We start from the raw sequence: 21,168 nt of genomic DNA, 5'->3' as shown, positions 1-21,168 counted from the left end.
TCATTCCAATCCCGCGAGCAGAAAGACTTACCTTAGGGGGAAAAAAGGACTGGTATACACTCGTGCACACACTCACATATCCATCTGCACATACACAGACACAAGCAGACATATACAGAGGCAAAGAGTTTGGGCAGAGATATCAGTCGAGGCGGAAGTACAGAGGCAAAGATATTGTTGAAAAACAGGTGAGGTATGAGCGGCGGCAAATTGAAATTAGAAATTAGCGGAGATTGAGGCCTGGCGGATAACGAGAAGAGAGGATATGCTGAAGGGCAAGTTCCCATCTCCGGAGTTCTGACAGGTTGGTGTTAGTGGGAAATATCCAGATAACCCTGACTGTGTAACACAGTGCCAAGATGTGCTGGCCGTGCACCAAGGCATGTTTAGCCACAGGGTGATCCTCATTACCAACAAACACTGTCTGCCTGTGTCCATTCATGCGAATGGACAGTTTGTTGCTGGTCATTCCCACATAGAAAGCTTCACAGTGTAGGCAGGTCAGTTGGTAAATCACGTGGGTGCTTTCACACGTGGCTCTGCCTTTGATCGTGTACACCTTCCGGGTTACAGTACTGGAGTAGGTGGTGGTGGGAGGGTGCATGGGACAGGTTTTACACCGTGGGCAGTTCCAAGGGTAGGAGCCAGAGGGTAGGGAAGGTGGTTTGGGAATTTCATAGGGATGAACTAAGAGGTTACGAAGGTTAGGTGGACGGCAGAAAGACACAATTGGTGGAGTGGGGAGAATTTCATGAAGGACGGATCTCATTTAAGGGCAGGATTTGAGGAAGTCGTATCCCTGCTGGAGAGCCACATTCAGAGTCTGATCCAGTCCCGGAAAGTATCCTGTAACAAGTGGGGCACTTTTGGGGTTCTTCTGTGGGAGGTTCTGGGTTTGAGGAGATGAGGAAGTGGCTCTGGTTATTTGCTTCTGTACCAGGTTGGGAGGGTAGTTGCGGGATGCGAAAGCTGTTTTCAGGTTGTTGGTGTAATGGTTCAGGGATTCCGGACTGGAGCAGATTCGTTTGCCACGAAGACCTAGGCTGTAGGGAAGGGACCGTTTGATGTGGAATGTGTGGCAGCTGTCATAATGGAGGTACTGTTGCTTGTTGGTGGGTTTGATGTGGACGGACGTGTGAAGCTGGCCATTGGACAGGTGGAGGTCAACGTCAAGGAAAGTGGCATGGGATTTGGAGTAGGACCAGGTGAATCTGATGGAACTAAAGGAGTTGAGGTTGGAGAGGAAATTCTGGAGTTGTTCTTCACTGTGAGTCCAGATCATGAAGATGTCATCAATAAATCTGTACCAAACCTTGGGTTGGCAGGCCTGGGTAACCAAGAAGGCTTCCTCTAAGCGACCCATGAATAGGTTGGTGTACGAGGGGGCCATCCTGGTACCCATGGCTCTTCCCTTTAATTGTTGGTATGTCTGGCCTTCGAAAGTGAAGAAGTTGTGGGTCAGGATAAAGCTGGCTAAGGTAATGAAGAAAGAGGTTTTAGGTAGGGTGGCAGGTGATCGGCGTGAAAGGAAGTGCTCCATCGCAGCAACCTTCAACCCATTACATGCAGTCTCCCATCCTTCATCAAAGACACCAACCACTTTCTCGAACGCCTGGAATCCTTACCCAGTCTGTTACCCCTGGAAACCATCCTTGTAACCATTGATGCCACTTCCTTATACACAAATATTCCGCACGTCCAGGGCCTCGCTGCGATGGAGCACTTCCTTTCACACCGATCACCTGCCTCCCTACCTAAAACCTCTTTCTTTATTACCTTAGCCAGCTTCATCCTGACCCACAACTTCTTCACTTTCGAAGGCCAGACATACCGACAATTAAAGGGAACAGCCATGGGTACCAGGATAGCCCCCTCGTACGCCAACCTATTCATGGGTCGCTTAGAGGAAGCCTTCTTGGTTACCCAGGCCTGCCAACCCAAAGTTTGGTACAGATTTATTAATGACATTTTCATGATCTGGACTCACAGTGAAGAAGAACTCCAGAATTTCCTCTCCAACCTCAACTCCTTTGGTTCCATCAGATTCACCTGGTCCTACTCCAAATCCCATGCCACTTTCCTTGATGTTGACCTCCACCAGTCCAATGGCCAGCTTCACACGTCTGTCCACATCAAACCCACCAACAAGCAAAAGTACCTCCATTATGACAGCTGACACCCATTCCACATCAAACGGTCCCTTCCCTACAGTCTAGGTCTTCGTGGCAAACGAATCTGCTCCAGTCCGGAATCCCTGAACCATTACACCAACAACCTGAAAACAGCTTTCGCATCCCGCAACTACCCTCCCAACCTGGTACAGAAGCAAATAACCAAAGCCACTTCCTCATCTCCTCAAACCCAGAACCTCCCACAGAAGAACCCCAAAAGTGCCCCACTTGTTACAGGATACTTTCCGGGACTGGATCAGACTCTGAATGTGGCTCTCCAGCAGGGATACGACTTCCTCAAATCCTGCCCTGAAATGAGATCCATCCTTCATGAAATCCTCCCCACTCCACCAATTGTGTCTTTCCGCCGTCCACCTAACCTTCGTAACCTCTTAGTTCATCCCCATGAAAACCCCAAACCACCTTCCCTACCGTCTGGCTCCTACCCTTGGAACCGCCCGCGGTGTAAAACCTGTCCCATGCACCCTCCCACCACCACCTACTCCAGTCCTGTAACCCGGAAGGTGTACACGATCAAAGGCAGAGCCACGTGTGAAAGCACCCACGTGATTTACCAACTGACCTGCCTACACTGTGAAGCTTTCTATGTGGGAATGACCAGCAACAAACTGTCCATTCGCATGGATGAACACAGGCAGACAGTGTTTGTTGGTAATGAGGATCACCCTGTGGCTAAACATGCTTTGGTGCACGGCCAGCACATCTTGGCACAGTGTTACACAGTCTGGGTTATCTGGATACTTCCCACTAACACCAACCTGTCAGAACTCCGGAGATGGGAACTTGCCCTTCAGCATATCCTCTCTTCTCGTTATCCGCCAGGCCTCAACCTCCGCTAATTTCTAATTTCCATTTGCCGCCGCTCATACCTCACCTGTCTTTCAACAACATCTTTGCCTTTGTACTTCCGCCTCAACTGACATCTCTGCCCAAACTCTTTGCCTTTACAAATGTCTGCTTGTGTCTGTGTATGTGCAGATGGATGTGTGTGTGTGTCCGCGAGTGTATACCTCTCCTTTTTTTCCCCCTAAGGTAAGTCTTTCCGCTCCGGGGATTGGAATGACTCCTTACCCTCTCCCTTAAAACCCACATCCTTTCGTCTTTCCCTCTCCTTCCCTCTTTCCTGACGAAGCAACCGTTGGTTGCGAAAGCTTAAATTTTGTGTGTATGTTTGTGGTTGTTTGTGTGTCTATCGACCTGCCAGCACTTTCGTTTGGTAAGTCACATCTTCTTTGTTTTTAGATATATTTTCTATAGAAATGTATGTACCTAGGTTTCATAATATGTATGGGATTATAAGGTTTTTATTTGGTAACATAGAAGAATCATATGCACTATCACTTTTATTTTATTCATTTTTAGAATCTCTTATGTGAGGTATTTTACCATTCTTCATAAATTTTATGTAACATGTTTTGTAAGTGCTGCCTATGTTTTATATTGGTTGTAATTTTTATACATGATAACAGAGAGAGTCAAGTTATCCCCACACATTTTATTTTTGTAAATTAATTTTATCCTATACATTTCATTTTATCTTTACAGTGTTTGTCTCATCTATCATTGCATCATAATACTGTATAATTACCTTTCACACTTCTTTCAATAGCATTTTAAGTACTTTAAATTTATTAGTACATATACATATTTTTCTACGTAACTATGTTTCCCTGATCATGGCTTTGTTAAAAGACAGATCTTTTATTTATGAGGTAGCATCTTGTGATGTATTGAGTCAATTTGTTACGCTGCACTATTGGCTGTATCAGTGGCAAGTTTTTTTGTGCCTTCTGGTTTTTTATCAGTTGCAATAGATATGCAAACAAAGTAATATGTGAGATTACTGTTGCTATGTTCTGTGCGAGTACCTTAACCAGTGAGAGACCTTTTGACGTAAGTACTTTTCCTTACCAAGTGACGGCAGGAGACAAAAACAAACACACACACACACAAACGTTTAACTTATGCAGGCTTTTGGAGCCAGTGGTCCTCCTCCTGGCAGAAGAGCTGACGGGAAGGAAGAGGAGTGAAGGAAAAGGAATGGAGAGATTTAGGAAAAGTGGTGCAGTTTAGAAAAGTCACCCAGAACCCTGTGTCGGGGAAGACTTACTGAACAGGATGAGAAGGAAATACAGATTGTTCAGATTGTTAGGGACTGCACCGGACAAGATTTGAAAACCTGAGAGCTTAAAGGTGGAAGACAGGGTAGTATGCAAGACAGAGATTACTACTAAAACATCATGCATGAGTTAATAAGAGTGAAATGCTAAGTGCATTGTATGTAACAGAGGTGGGGGGAGGGGAGGGGGAGGGTGGGAGACACTGAAATATGGACAGGTCAGGAAATGAAAGATGTAGAAAACTAAAATGGACTGAAGAGAGGAGTAGTTACTGTGAAGAAATGCTGAGATGGAAGGAATTAACGTAGATTAAGGCCAGGTGGGTGGTGAGAACCAAGGACATGTTGTTGCATTAGTTCCCACCTGGGAAGAATCCAGATGGCACGTGATGAATCAGGCACTGAGGTAATGACTGTCATGCTGTACAGCGTGCTCTGCAACAGGATATTGTGTGTTGCCGGTATACACCCTTTGCCTATGCCCATTCATCCTGACTGACAACTGGGTGGCAGTCAGTCATGCCAATGTAAAAGGCTGAGCAGTGTTTCCATAACAGCTAGTATATACCTGTTAAATGACAGGCGAGTATCCCTTTGATAGTATATGTTTTGCTATTTACAGGGCTGGAGAAGGTGGCAAGAAAGGGTGTTTAGGGCAAGTCTTGCAGAGGGGATGGTCACAGGGAAAGGAGCCATTGAGTAGGGAGGTGGGTGCGGAACTATCCAGTTACATTATACTGTCAAAAATTGATTATTTTTGTTTTTATATGTATTTTTACACTACTCTGCTACAAATAAATTTTCCTGTTGTGTCCCCTTGTACCTTACAACTATATTATCATACAGAAAGCTGCATGTTATCAACAGATGTAAAAAGATGTTATGATAAGAAGCTTACAACTGTTATTGCTGGAATCTGGTATCTCTGGTAAGTGCACAGACAGTCCAAGTTGTGAATGAATTTTAGCACCAATGGCCTTAGTTAACATGTAAACAGGGCCTAAGAGCATTGATTTGTAGTAATTTATATGAATGTTGTTAACATTGGTAACAGTTCACATAATTTTCATCATTTTACAACATAAGGGGCTTTGTCCTCATTTGATGTTACTGTATTCCTACAGTGAAAAAACTTAGTTTTGACAGTGACATGTATACATGTTGGAGGATTTTCAAGTCTTATGTGCCAAAGCAAAATGTTAGTGATGGATTATATTCACTATTTTTGTAATGTACTACTGCCTACATGACATGTTTCTGCAGTTCTCTATATACACTCTGTGCCTCATTTTTGTATTCTTTTATCTTTTGTAGTACAACTCAAAAATGTCTCAAAGGCTGAAACTGCAATTGTGAAATAAATAATTTCTAGTCAGCAGTGAATAAGACGTCCTTTAAAAAATTCTACTTGACTGTGAACCCCAACCACGGGAAGTTAATGAATTGCAAAATATCTGTATAGACATACATAAAAAGAGGGCAGCGCAGTTCAAACATTTTTGAGGTGTTTTATGAGATTCCAAAGTATGTGGATATTTTTCTTTAGAGTCTCAAATGTGAGTAATTCTCGCCCCTTTATGTAACATACGTATGGAGTATTTTTATTTCATGGCTTAATTTACAGTCTATTCAAGCATGCAACTATGCATAAATATATTCCAAATAATCAATTTTGTATTTTTCGAACTGTAGAACACTAATCTCAGTTTTTATATCCATTGTGATAACTCGTGACGACAAAATGTACAGCATCTTATCTTCTCTACCATCTTTTTAATGAAGCCTGAAAAACCCAAATTTTGGACAGGTGTTTCTTATATATCTATTGAAAGGGTATGTTATATATACATATTGAAATCAATATCAGCTCTTGGAGAGGACCGTGCATTGCACCATGAAACAATTACACTTGCAACTTCATGGATCAACTGCACACAAGCCAAATTATGAATCATTTATACACGGTTGAGGGGAAAAGGTATGGAGATGTGATAAGTAAAAAGTCATTACTCTTAGACAAAATGTTGAGGAAAGAGTTTAATGAGAACAATAAAATATATTCACATCATTATTAGAAGAGACTCTGATGTCTCAATTGTGTATTTTTCATGACTAATAATAAACAAAGTTTTTTATTTTTCCTTTCAGGAAAAGCCTATTACACTTCTCTACAAATTTTTTAAAAAATAAGACGTGTTAAGTACAACTTTATGACTGCTGTGACAACTAACAAAACAGAAAAAAAACCTGTTTTATTACTTACAAAAAGTGCTCCCTAAAATTATATGACTGGAGATACAAATCACATTTTCAAACTTCATAAGTTAAATTTTAATTTTAGGCCTAGCCCCAAATACTGTGAGAGTTGTTGCAACCTTCACATCATCTACTTTATACATTCATGGTTACTTAGAGGAATGTATTTTAAGTATAAACACCGGGAAATGCTTGACAATAAGCGTCAAACACACAGCATTTTTAACACTGTGTGCAAATACTAACAAAAAAAGTCCTATATACTTGTTAAGTACCATTGAAAAATAAACACAATAAGAGCATGGTGCACAAAAACAACACAACTGTGCAAAATGTTGTCACTGCTTTTAGTCATACCCTTAGATATAAATTGCTTACAGCCTAGAAATCAACCTTATTATAGGACTAAAGTTGCATTTTTTAAATTCATTTTACAAAAGTGTCCCAGCATCTAAATATCACCACAAATTTTTATTTCATGTGTTGTGCCTACAGTCACTAAAGCCAATATTCTATGATGCCTGAAACCACATTTTACATTTATAGGCAAGCTGTTTCCCTTTTTTTTGTGGAGGATAATTTTTCTACTTAAAAAGCACCTCTAAAAAATTCTTACTCGTGGCACACAGTTTTTGTATGCTTTCTGTGTGGCCCTTGTGTGACACTGTGACACAGACTTTAATTATGCTCCAATATTTCATAGCAAAATAAAAGCCATAGTGTGTCAAGAATAATTACTGCAGCACAACATATTGTTGATCTGAGACTTGGGTCACTTAATTTATTGAAAGCAGTTGCCACTTTCCTTTAAACATAAAATTAAAAAAGTATGGCTCATTGCAGAAACTAAAACTGTACGACACTCACACGAAAACTGGGAACAATTATAATCATTACTGAGGCAAAGATGCTGCAGTGAAGGATTTTACGTAGAGCTAAAAAGAAATTAAAAATTAATAGAAGAAGAGCAGCCGTTCCTGCGCACTGCCAGACAAAAGTCGCCAACCTCTTTTAATCTTCAGATATTGAATTATGGCACGTACGCATATCAACAAACCTGCAAAAAATTAATAAATACAGAGAACTTAACGATACATCCACATAAACTTCAAATAGTGGCTGCAAAATACACTGCCTGACCAAAAAAACAGAAGCACCCAGAAGGGGAAAAGGGCATAAAATGAAACTTCATCTGTGAGAGGATATATGATGTTATTCAGTGGTTACAAAACTGAGTTAAATTTACAAAGAACTTGGCAGTATGAGCCAACTTATCGCTATGACGTTGCATGCCTCTAGACTGGATGCACACACTGATTTGGTTGGGAAGGGTAACATAAAGCTGTTGTATCATCTTCTGAGGCAAGTTGACCCCACAACTACTGTGACTGGTCCTCGATATCCTGGATACTGGCACTGGCATGGAGATGACGTCCAATCTGGTCTCACACATGCTCTATCGGGAATGGATCTAGGGACCTTGCTGGTCACGAGAGTACCTCAACATCACACAGATAGCTCGTAGAGACAACTATCACGTGTGGATGAGCACTGTCCTGTTGAAAAATGACACTACATTGTTGCATGGGAAGAAACACTTGAGGACGCGGGATGTCCGTGATGTACTGTTATGCCATCTTAGCACCATCAGTCATTACCAGTCATGACCTGAAGTCATATGCTATGTCTCCCTACACCACAAGTAATACCGCTGCACCTATCCAAAACATTAGAAGAATAGGATTTCTCCCCAGATCGCTGCCATATTTGCTGAAAATGGTTATCTAGGGTAGTGCGGAACTGTGATTTGTTACTGAACTCAACACACGCCACACATAAACAGTCCTTGCTTCTCGGTCACAGGACCACTCCGACTGCATCCATTCATGTTGGGTTGTCAATGGCAATTTACATGTGGGGCAGTAATTCTCTAGTCTGGTTACAGACAGTCACTGACTAATGGTGTGGGATGACACAGAATACTGGACGGAGTCTATTACTTGTTCTCTCATGGCATGCAGTGATGTGAACGGCCTACAATGTGCTTGCTGCACAATAAGGTGATTCTCTCCTGGTGATCAGACTAGGTCAACCAGAATCTTGATGATGAGTGTGCCTGTTCTCACATTCCCATGCCACTGTCACACCTGAATGCCCCACAGATCGGCATATTTCATGATTCAACCAGCTGACAATTTCTGACCATTTGGAGACACAGTTTGAGGGCCCCTTCAAACTCTCTCAGGTGCTGATAATGCAGTCATAAACAAACATGTCCGTATGGGGGATCCTGGTTTGATTCCCCATACCACAAGGGATTTTTTCCTTGGTGGGAAGGGGTGCACTCAGCCCCATGAGGCCAACAAGGAGCTACTCAACTGATCAGTAGCAGTTCTGACATCAAGAAACCTGACAATGACTGGGAAAACGGTGTGCTGAACATGCACCTCCACACCTAATCCAATGATGCCAATGGCGATGATGCCATTGGCATCCAATGATGCCAATGGCGATGATGCCATTGGCAGAGGATGACACGGGCCAGATTTGCCTGTCTGGTACCAGAATCTGGAACTTCACTATCTATATCCTACACAAATATGTGGCATCTCCATGTCATTCAATATGACCACACAACATCTGACACTGTTCTTGCCTTTCATATACCCTACCAGATCTGGTAACAACACTAAACATTAGAAATAATAATCCACTCCAGTGGATGTTCTACCTGTCACAGAGAGTTGAATTCTAATCATTTACATATCAGACAATAGTGTGTACTTGTACGAAGTTATGTTAACATCCAGCCATGTCTTTTGGGTGCTCCACTTTTTTTTGTCAGTTACTGTATCTGAAGCACTGCAAATCCTGGGTAATACAAGCTACAAATTACTCCAGCCCTCTCTATTAAATGGAATCAAAGAATTTTACAGTTTTTCTACAATATTCTATTTAACAGTACAGAAAGATTCAAACTCTATACAAAAAGTAGCTTACCAAAAGTCATGATTATCCACCACAACCAACTATTCTCACGTGAAGCCAAGTCTGTTGAGTGTTTCACAATCAAGGTCCACTTGGCAAGTGAAAGACCAAAACCGGAAAGAGCTCCATATCTTGCAGCAATTGTGTGACAGAAGCACATCAGCAACAAAAATCCAATCCAGTTGAATAAAAAAGCAACTGAAAAAGACAAGTATTCTGTTGCAATAAACATCCATTAACTGCATAAACATTTATAAAGAAACATTTGATACTGTGTAAAAGTGCATATACGAGATTGAAAGGAAAGAGGAGAATGAGATATATGGGAAAGAAAGAAATAACAGTTGTGAGGAAAGAAAAATGAAAGGAAGATGGAACTTAATGTTCCAATGACATCGATGTCATTAGAAACAGAGCGTAAGCTCGAATTGTGACAAGAATGGGGAAGAAAATCAGCCATGTGCTTTCAAAGGAACCATCCTGGCATTTGCCTGGAGCAATTTAGGACAATCACGGAAAATACAAATCTGGATGGCCGGATGGAGGAGGTTTGAGCCTTCATTCTCCCAAATGCGAGTTCAGTGTGCTAATGAAAAATCCACTAATGGTTTCTGAAACGGAAATGTTTGTACTGTTATGTAATAACATGCACACATGTTAGAGATTATGAACCTACTCCTAAAAACTTTACTACATAGGTCACAATTTATTTGAACACTTCTTCTCAAATTTGCTCCACATACAAAACAGTAAGACTATCATCAATATTATCCAATCATAACATACAGAAAAGAGTAACTAAAATGAAAATTGACCGGATACAATAGCACATATAACCACACAAAACCAAACAAGGAAATGTGCCCATGGAATAGATGAACAGATACTGACGCACCGGTTGTAAGGACAAGGACTAAGAACGCAGCACACTACCTGACACCAGATCTGTTCATCATCCATATGATTAACATAATGGAATCTCAGGTCTGTGCAGGAGTCACAGAATCCTTCAGTGTGTGTGTAACCACTGCTAGAAAAAAAACCACACACACACACACACACACACACACACACACACACACACACACACACACACAGACAGAGAGAGAGAGAGAGAGAGAGAGAGAGAGCAAGTTGATGCAGAGTATGAATGAGATAATGATGCTGGGTGTACTCCCCTCCCATTAAAAGTCACTGATATTGTGCAGATGTCTTTTACATCACCCCGGGGATGAAACTTCTTAGCAGATTAAAACTGTCTGCCAGACTGAGATTCAAACTTGTGGACCTTTGCCATTTGTGGTAAAGTACTCTACAAATTGAGCTACCCACGCACAACCTGTCATCAGAGTTTTACTTCTGCCAATACCTTGTATCCTACTTTCCAAACTTCACATAATTCTCTTGCAAAACAGTCCACCTGCTTAGCTGAGTGGTAAAGTGCTCGCCTCCCATGCAAGCGGGCCCGGATTCGATTCCTGGGTGGGTTGGAGATTTTCTCCATTTGGGGACTGGGTGCTGTGTTGTCCTCATCATCATTTCATCCTCATCACTGGCGCGCAAGTCGCCCAATGTGGCATCATCTGAAGTAAGACTTGCACTTGGCGACCCAACTTTCCTGAATGGCGCCTCCTGGCCGATGATGCCACATGCTCATTTCCATTTTTCATGCAAAACTTGCAAGACTAACACTACTGGAAGAAAGGATATTGTGGACACATGGCTTAGCCACAGCGTGTGGGATGTTTCATTTTGCACCCATGTTAGAGATTATGAACCTGCCTCTAACAACTTTACTACATTGGTCACAGCTTGTATGAACACTTCATTTCTGGAAACATCCCCCAGGCTAAGGCAAAGCCATGTCTCCACAATATACTTTCTTCCAGGAGTGCTAGTCTTGCAAGTTTTGCAGGAGAACTTCTGTGAAGTTGGGAAGATAGGAGACAAGGTACTAGTGGAAGTAAAGCTGTAAGGACAAGTTATGAATCATGCTTGAGTAGCTCAGTCAGTACAGCACTCTCTTGTGAAAGGCAAAGGTCCCAGTTATGAGTCACGGTCCAGCACACACATTCTGGATACCAACAATGTCCAATGGCTTGCAGAATGGTCTATCTCAGACAGTACCTGAATTGTGTCACACAAATAAAAGATGTCACCAGTGACCTGAGCATAAACCACATTGGCTGTTCTATCTTGGACCATCATCAGGACTTGGAATCCCTCAAAAGTTTGGTGACATGTCTCGATCAAAATGCAAAGCTCTATCAAAATGCAAAGCTCTGTCAAAATTGTGCATTGTATTCAAAGACAAGAGTATGGAAGAATGAAAATCATGGTCAGATTCAGTTTTGTGCAGCAGCTGAGAGTTTCTTTCACACAGTTTCTTGTTATGAGGACTCAAGGGAAACAGTCAATTCAATTGTTATGTCCTGGAGCTGTGCATAGAATGTGTGCCTATAATTTGCATAAATGCCAATTACTTTCAAGCATTTACTCTCCTTTTCATTTTCCTGAAAACTGTTTTCTATAGCACCATGCACTGCTTATTACCTACCTTCCAGAAGAGAAAATCTTTAGAATGATGCTAGGAATGTTCGTCTTATAGTAAGAAATACAGATATTTGTAAGATCAGTATCCTCACATTAACCAGATGCTGCATTATCTAAGTTAACATATCTCTGCAAGCAGGAGCATTTCATGCCATTTTTTGAATTGTGTTTGGTTATATGATAAAACGAGTAATAATCTTGATCATTTTGAGCTCCACAGCTGACAGGTACTAATATTAATGATTAATGAGAAACACCATAGCCATATTAATACACATTTATTGTCGCAACTGCTTTCATTGGTTACATCATCATCACCACCACCATCATCATGTTGCCAAGTTGTGTCAAAACCATGTTTTAAGAGGTCTAGCCTTTTTGTGTAACATCAGACACAAAATCTATGTGACAATCACCTATAATATTCTGCCAACTGCCTGGAAAAGCATGGCGAGCAGTAGGTGCGTGTGACACGGCATGTTGTATACACCAGACTCTGTGAGCCTGCTATACTTCTGCCAGCAGGTTGGTAGAATGTTTGTGTGATTGTCTTTTCCAGATTTTGCCTCTAATATTATACATGACATGGTATTGACATAACTAGGCTACCTCATGTTGAGCTAATGAATGATACAGGTTGTGCCAAAATAAATGTATATCAGTAGGGTTATCACGCTTTTCATTGATCATTAATATTAAAATTATAAGGAAATATGACTAAGATATAGCACATCAAATTTTGAAAAACAACTGCCAAAATTATAGTAGATATCCCATAAGTAATGCTCAGTGTTTTATTTTATTTTTAGGATAAAAGTGTGAAATAAAACTATTTTCATACTAGAGATATGGATGTCATCACTGTTTTTGCAATGGTAAGTATGCACTTGAAGCTACTCTGAAGACTGACTAGCTGAGAGTGGAAATGGTAATGTTTGCTTTCTACTATGATAAACAGAAAGACTAAATGTCAGTTCACTCTGGATATCAACAGAACAAAATGGAAGGCAATGTCATCATCAAAGGGAGGTGTGCTCATACAAGACGAAATGTCAACAAGATGCCACCTTGTTTAGCTCAGTACCAAATGATGAAAGTGACATCACGAGATACCATCCACAGCACCAAAAGCCTGAATATGCTGAAACAAATAAGAACAGTTTCTTAATGACCAAAGAAAACTTAAAAAATGGATGTTCTTTACAAAGTTTGTATCATTAATGGATGAGAAGACAAACAGGGAGAATATTGTCCAAATATAGACGTTATTTGCTTGAGAAAATATAGATACACAAAAACTGCAAACAATATTTGGAAGGCAATATAAAGAACCATTTTACCTTATTCCTAGTTTACTTCTAAGTATCAAATAATATCATGAACTGCTGTATCGAAATACTCTCCTTTAACAGTGCTGAATCCTTATTGGTAAAAAGGTTATTTAATGAAAATTCTTTCAGCAATTTGTGGTATCATTTATGAACAAAACCAAGATGAAGAGACAAAAGCATGATATCCAATACTATAGCACAAGTGAGCACAGCAAGAGTACGGTAACTTCCGATGATGTCAGCAGTCAACATATTCAGCCTTTTCGCAGCTGTCTCCAACTACTAATCAAAATGCAAGCACTATGTCTAAGATATCAATGAAAAGTACAGCTCACCTAAGAAAGATGTGAAAAACATGAAGTCTGTTCCAAGAAGACCTGACCCATTTTCGTTGTCAGCTGCTTCAGTGTCAATAGCAAGAAATGCCAAAGGTACTCTGCTGGATTCCCCCTGTAAACTTTTCTCTCGCTGAACTTCTTCATATGTAGGTAGCTTTGCTCCTGCATCATACGGAGGAGGCGCAGAGAAATCAGCCTTTGGTGGAGGGATGTCATCAGTCTGAAAAGAATAATAATTGCACTGCAAATACAAGGTACAAACAGATGAATATTGTTCTTACTGCTTCCTGACAAGAGAGTACAAAATCTTCTCTCTTTTCACTTTTGTATATTTATAATCACACCTGTTTGATAATGTAACACAAGCAAATTTATGAACTTGCTAACAATAAACTGTACTGCTCTAGTTTTGTTTGCAGTGAGAGTCCCCTGTAGAACACAGTGGTAGAAGCTTCTCAAAAAGATGGCTGGACGAAACAGTTACCTACAATTGATGATATTGGGAGAAGTGAACCAAAAGTTGCTGTTCAACTGATATTTCCTCTCACGTGATCACAAATTTAGAAAGTACTCCTAAAAATGTGAAAATATAAAAACTGCAGGCATGTATTTTCTTTATGTAACAAATAAGAAATTTTACACTACTCAATACAGACACTGATAAATTTAGAAAGCTGCAGGCAGCTCTCCAGCACACAAATTACCATTTTACTTTTAGTAATAATGATTTATATGATGAACTTCTGATAAAATTTATTGATTTCTGAATGAGCTCAAGAAACTTTTAACACTTGATAACCAACAATAAACTACATAAATGATTTAAGTTACCTCTTATCTCACACAGAAAACTTATTTTCCAGATTATTTTTATTCTTGTTTCTCTCATCAGAGTTACTTGCAGATGATACTAACATTGAAATAAGTAGCAACTCAAGTACACAGATTAAGAAACAGCTGCTAATCAATTTTTCACTAACATTACTAGATGGTTTGAAGATAATTCACTGCCGTTAAACTTTGAAAAGACCCATTATATGCAGTTCAGAATCTGTAAGAGATTTCCTTCCAGCATGTGTATAACATAAGATGTGCAGATCAAAGAGACTCAAAGTGTTAAATTTCTGGGATTTCAACTCGATAATAAATTCAGTTGGGGAAGGGCATATTACATAATTGCTTAAGCACCTAAACAAGTCCGTATTTATAGTGAGAATGATGTCAGATGTAGGAGACATAAATATAAAAAAACTCGAATACTCTGCTTACTTTCATTCTATTATGTTGTACAGGATCATATTCTGGGGTAACTCATCAAACCAATTTTATGTGATAAAAATAATTTGTGGCGTAAATTCAAGATGATCATACAGAAACCTGTTCAAGGAACTTTGTATCTAACCACTGTGTCTCAATATATTTATTCCATAATGAAATTTGTTGCAAGTAATATATCTCTATTTCCAACCAATACCTCAATACATAGTGTCAATACTAGGAATAAGAATAATGTACATAAAGACCTAAAATCACTTACCCTGGTCAAAAAAAGGGGTCCAATATTCAGGAACGCACATTTTTAATAAATTGCCGGCAACCATTAAAAACTTGGTCTCAGATAAAGCATGGTTTAAACAGAGTTTGAAAGATGTTTTGATAGGCAACTCCTTCTACTCTATAGATGAATACCTTAACAGAGACTGTTAAGCCAGCTTAAGTAAAAATTTCAGTTTTGACAGCACTTCTTCACAACGGGTATTTTGTGTATGATAGATTTATTAATAGTGCATAACAATGTTTTGTTCTGACAGCATGCTTACTCTGTAAATATTAGCTGTTCCAGTTTACCGCATAGTATTCACCTATTTTGACAATCTCCTGACAAACGATCAGGATAGTAAGTATTATATTTAAATGTTTTATGTTTTTATGTTATAGTTTCTGACATGTTGTAGTGCCCCCAGAATTTTACGAAAGTCTGAAGACACTTGTGTTCAAGCCGTTTCGAACACGCATTATTTTAAAGCAGGGCGTAAGGATGAGCATGGGATACTGCACCCATTTATTGTTTGTGCAGGCGAAACTGGAAGGGAGATAATTCATCGGCGCTGGCAAGTGTTCAGCGCAACCTGCCAAGAATAATTAAATATGGCCCAGAAGCTCCGTGGCCGGCTGCAAAGAGTAATGTAGCTTTGTATCGTTGAAAAACAAACGGAGTGACTCGAGATAGTGACTGTTCATTAGACGTTGAACTGCTGTTGAGAGTACGTGGACTGAACGTGGGTAGTCAGTCACGATAAAAGCTTATGTATTAATTGTGTTCAAAAATGGGTAATTAACTGATTCTGGGTGCCTGGTAATGTGTGGGCTTACATTATAAAGTTTAGTTGTTTTTTGTAGAAAGTGGAAATAAATATGTTCTGCTGCATTGAAGGATATTCCAAGAGTAGCGCATTTTTTAAATAAGAAGAGAGAGAGCGAGAGAGTGAAAATTTCCCCTTCCTAGCAGTGAAATCTTCGGAGAAGCATCCAGTGCTAGTAGAAGACATCGGTGCTGCAAGAAAGCAGAACCAGCATACTTCAACAAGTAAGTCCACGAAAATGCTTAACATTACACTGGGCCACCGCAATGTTCCACACCCCATGAGAATAATCTCATTTTTTTGGGTCTACGGAATGAAAACTGAATCTAATCTAATCAATTATAATGGCACATACATATAATAGAAGCTGCACTCTTATATCTTCCAAGCTGTATATATACAAACAGTTCAATTCTCTTGACAAAATTATCAAATGTTGCATTCCATGCATGAAGAACCTGTTTCAACCATATATGACCTTTTTGAATGTGTGAAGACTTTTTTTTTTATCTGTGACACCTTGAGGGATCTTTATTTAGTTCCTCATACAGAACAGCATTTTTGACATCCATTTGGTGTATATATAGATCCTCTTCAACAATGATTAACACCAGTGTTCTAACGCAGCCAAATGTGAAATAGGCACACACATTTCATCATAATCATAACCCTCTCTCTCAGGACAGCCTCTGATTACAAGCCTACCTGATATCTTTAAGTATCTCCACCTTGATTATGTTTAATTTTGAAGACCCATTTGTTATCAACTGGTTTCTTCTCTGCATTCAGTCAACCCCTTCGCCTCATTAAGTTCCAATGACTATTTCTTCAGTGATCACTTACCTTCATTCATTTTCATCATGTCTCCCTTGTATATCTTCATACCATTCAGAAACATAATAAACAAATGGTTTGAAATATTGTGTTAGGGACATAGTTCTGCATGGGTTTAAAACATGAACAGTGAGAAATTCATAAATGAAATAATTATAAGGCTTTGAAATATAGTTTTACAGGAGACTTAAAGATCGGATGGATAGACATAATAGTAGTTGAAGGAATGGTTGATATAATATTAGGAGCAGGCTGTGATATGAGTACACACAGCAAATCGTCAAGGATGTGGGATACTGCTGTTATGTTGTGAAGAGGTTAACTGAGAAATGTGAGGAATCGAGATCTGGGTCAACCTAACCTTCAGACCCTTAAGAAAAGCTCAATTAATATAGGCTGAGCTCAGACTGCAATGAGAAGTAATTATTAACTGTTCACTAAGAATAGCCACAAGGGTCAAGAGGCTTATCTAATAACAGGCACTGGCTTTGACCTGTGATGTAATGTTAACAAATGTGGCAAAGTCATCTCTTGGTGCATACTTTAACAGTTCGGTTGTTAGTTGGCAAAGCCAATAAATGTGAAAACCAATTGCCTAGTTACAGTGACAGACTGATCTGCAGTTTACCCTGTTTGAAAAAATCACCACTGATATCATATTATATAACCATGTTCTTTACGACATTTGTTGCATGTTTCCTGTGTCACTGGTCAAAACTGCCAACTAATACTAAACATTCCTCTTTGTTTGCCATTATGTGGTGGCTCATAGTAGTAGATGTTGTGATAAAAGTTGAAAGACTATTTCAGATCAATATTCATTTGATTCTGCTCCCTACCAACATTAGTTTTCAATATTGTGGGCAAATAGTAACTTCATTACACATATCAATAATTTTAAACTATTTCAAACTCAATTACATGCAACACTTCTGTGATTTTTTCATATTACATTCACTTTTATTTAAGAGTACACAGACATACTGGAAACACTATCATATCTGTTAAATATGTGTTACTACATTGGCTGCACCGAAAATGCTGTCAGCATTGACCAAGGCAATTCGATTTCTATTGGTACAGCTACTTCCCTTAGCCTATGTGCAGTAACTCTTCTTAAGAGTGAATGTTCTGACAAAAATGATTCCATAAAAAAATTAATATTATTATACAAAAGAGAACTTAAAATTAGTAAGTCTATGTCCTCTCCAGCAGATCTCATACTACAAATAAATACACGGTGGCACAAAAAGAATGCACGAATTTGTCTTGCGTAGTACCAGTGGTGGGAGTGGAATGGCAGGGTGTGCGACGTCTTGTTTTGTAGGTTACAGTGCCCAGTTTCAGTAACAGTGGCGTAATGAAGAGTTCACTACCACCTCTTTGCTGTTGAACATTTCTTCAAAAGTAATGAGTCCACGATCACAGTTCAATGGCTTTTCCATACGCACTTCACATGTTCTGTGAAATGGTTCGATACTTGATCGCAACACAATACTGCATTGGCTTGCCTCTTTTCGAAAGTCCTTGCTGCTCCACTACGCAGCGAGCTCCAACTCTGGGCTCGTCTCGTCACTCACTGCACCACATCCTGAAGGATGAGTTACATTTTCATCCTTACAAAATTATGATCATGCAGAAGATTCACGATTGTGATTATGATGAACAGAGACAGTTTTGTGAGAGAATGCTTGTTGTTATTACTGCTGATGATGTATTGATGATGAGCAATGAAGCGCACCTTCATGTATGGGGTTATGTAAACAAACAAAACTGTCACTATTGAGCAGCAGACAACCCAAAACAAGTGCAGTAAAAAATACTGCACACTGCAAAAGTGACAGTGTGGTGTGGAGTGTCCAAAGTGGGAATCGTTGAGTATTATGTTTTTGAAGTAGGCAGTGTTAGTGTAATAGTGAGTGCTGCATGTTATGTTGCAATGCTACACAATTTTGTGTGACCACAACTGGACACTATAGGGATAAACATAGTAGACATGTGGTTCCAACAAGATGGCACCACAGCTCACATGGTTAATGATTTGATGGCAGCTGTTCAAGAAACATTTCCCCAAAACATGATCTCATGTTTAGGCAATGTCCACTGGCCAACACGCATACCAGATCTGCTGGTTTGTGGCTTCTTCTTATGGGGTTACCTAAAAAATAAAGTGTACTGCAACAAACCTCACACATGCAATGACCTGAAAGTTACAATACATCAACAAATTACTGCTGTTTCACATTATTTATAGACGAAAGTGATGGTGAACTTTGAAGAAAGACTGTTAACATGTATTCAGGAAGGAGGTCTCTATCTGCCTGGCATTATCTTTGAAATGTGAAAAAGTGACAATTTGTACATTGGGTACATTACCAACTGTAGTGATGTGAGTACATATTGTATGTGAGCGAAATACAGCCAATTATACTAGTTTGAAATCCATGTGTTCTTTTTGCATCACACTTTACTGCCTGTTCTTCACATTGGTATACTGGGAACCAACAACTTTGAAACAGTCATCAACACTAGTAAGGGAAGGCTGTCTTCAAGGCAAAAGCTGGCCTGAAAACCCCAGTGCTTCACCAGGCATGGTCCTGCTGTAGGTTATGTGGTATGATGTAGCCATATTTCTACCTTAAAACTGACTCACTCAGCCAGTTAAAGAGAGACCTACAGTTTAATGTGGACTTGAAACAAAATAAAACTCAGCATTTTCACATATGAAAGTCATTTCCAGAGGGGAAAGAAGCAATATGTAGAAATAGGAGGGAGGAGTGCAAGAACAGGGCCAACTGATGATCAAATCTCATCCCTTGGATTTATATTATGACACTTAAACACTTAGCTACACACAACTATCACAATATTAGTGTGTGAAAAGCAATCTATCACATAAAAATCTGGAACAGAAGTAAAATATTTTCAAATAAAGTAACACTGCTAATGCAATAAAGTTTATTTCACCCTGACTCTTAACTCTCTTTTAGGTCTACGAAGTACATGCTCATTCTCATATATTAAGTTAAGTGAATGTAGAATCTGCCAACACTACTCATATGCTCTAGCCGATATTACAGTGACCTAAACAACTCACTGAAATTCACTGTGCATAAAATGGATGGCATAAAAATAATATAGTTATTATCCCATCAACAGATTTGTAGCTTTGCTGACTCCCACCCAAACTACCTCCTTTCAACATAATCCAGACTTGTGCCACACTATAGTTCAGTTTGTCACTATAGCCAACATCCCAAATAATATGATGAAGTCCAGCCCATCACACCACTGTATTTGAGACCAAGCAATTGGTCCTGAAAGATTTTTCCACTTCAAGGCTCAGTTATCAATTTTGCAGCCACATAATAAAATATTTAAATGACAAAGTACCACCAACTATAATTCTTAAACCAAGTGTTAGCTATGATTAGGTTATGCTCCGTGCAAAATTCTACCACACACTTTCATTACGCACCCCCAGTCCATATTCACCTATTACTTAATAGTAAAATCAAACACCTTGCAGAGAATGCAGTTATCTATAATGAAGTACTATATGAAAGATGCTCCAAAAATATTAGTATACTACCGGCCACTATTGTGGCCAGTGCTCTTAATGTGGATCAGCATTTCAGCATTAAGAGCATACCTGAGTTGAACATGGATTTGATTATAACAGGTCTTGCATTTTACCTAGTTCTGGTTTGTGAGTACCTGATCCAGGAAGATTTGCTTTTATCTGCATTACTGGTGCACGTATTTTCTATGTTTAGGCATCTTTAATATGTTTCATCATCAGTTAACTTTAAAAACTTGTAGGAAAAACAGGCTTAGTTACTTATTTCCGAGTTCCTCCATCAGTATTAAAAGTCACATGTAAATATTGTAATTTATTTTGTTGTATAAATTTAACTCTGTTGAAAGTATCTGAAGGTCAAGCACACTCAGTTGTCACCCTGATTTTCTCTGTCATGGTTGGAGGCCCATGTGCTATTTTACATTTATTTGTTATGCAAATCTAATATATTCTATGTGTGTATTTTAAATCTTTACTGAACTGACCAATCATTTGGGGCCTGGATGCGAAAGCTGGCTATCGTGCATTGCCTAATCCGTGCATTTTAGCTCCTTTATTTTCTTTGAATTTATCCTTTGTTGGTCAATAATATAAAAGTTACATGTTCTGCTTTC

At 39.4% G+C, this 21,168-nt stretch overlaps 1 protein-coding gene across 1 annotated transcript in view; it reads right to left on the bottom strand.

The window, feature by feature from the left end:
• Positions 1-6,333: 6,333 nt before the first annotated feature.
• LOC126094717 (NEDD4 family-interacting protein 1-like) overlaps positions 6,334-21,168 on the bottom strand; it is a 48,266-nt gene continuing 33,431 nt past the window's right edge. The window contains exons 3-5 of the mRNA XM_049909258.1: positions 13,775-13,997; positions 9,568-9,753; positions 6,334-7,624 (exon numbers count right to left, since the gene is read on the bottom strand). Coding sequence (XP_049765215.1) covers positions 7,521-7,624; positions 9,568-9,753; positions 13,775-13,997 — 513 coding nt within the window. The 3' untranslated portion in view covers positions 6,334-7,520. The remainder of the gene's footprint in view (positions 7,625-9,567; positions 9,754-13,774; positions 13,998-21,168) is intronic.

Source organism: Schistocerca cancellata, chromosome 8 (genome assembly GCF_023864275.1).
Source record: "Schistocerca cancellata isolate TAMUIC-IGC-003103 chromosome 8, iqSchCanc2.1, whole genome shotgun sequence".
Classification (NCBI taxonomy): domain Eukaryota; kingdom Metazoa; phylum Arthropoda; class Insecta; order Orthoptera; family Acrididae; genus Schistocerca; species Schistocerca cancellata.
The sequence above is the reverse complement of the archived record's forward strand: the minus strand, read 5'-3'. Positions and strand labels throughout refer to the sequence as shown.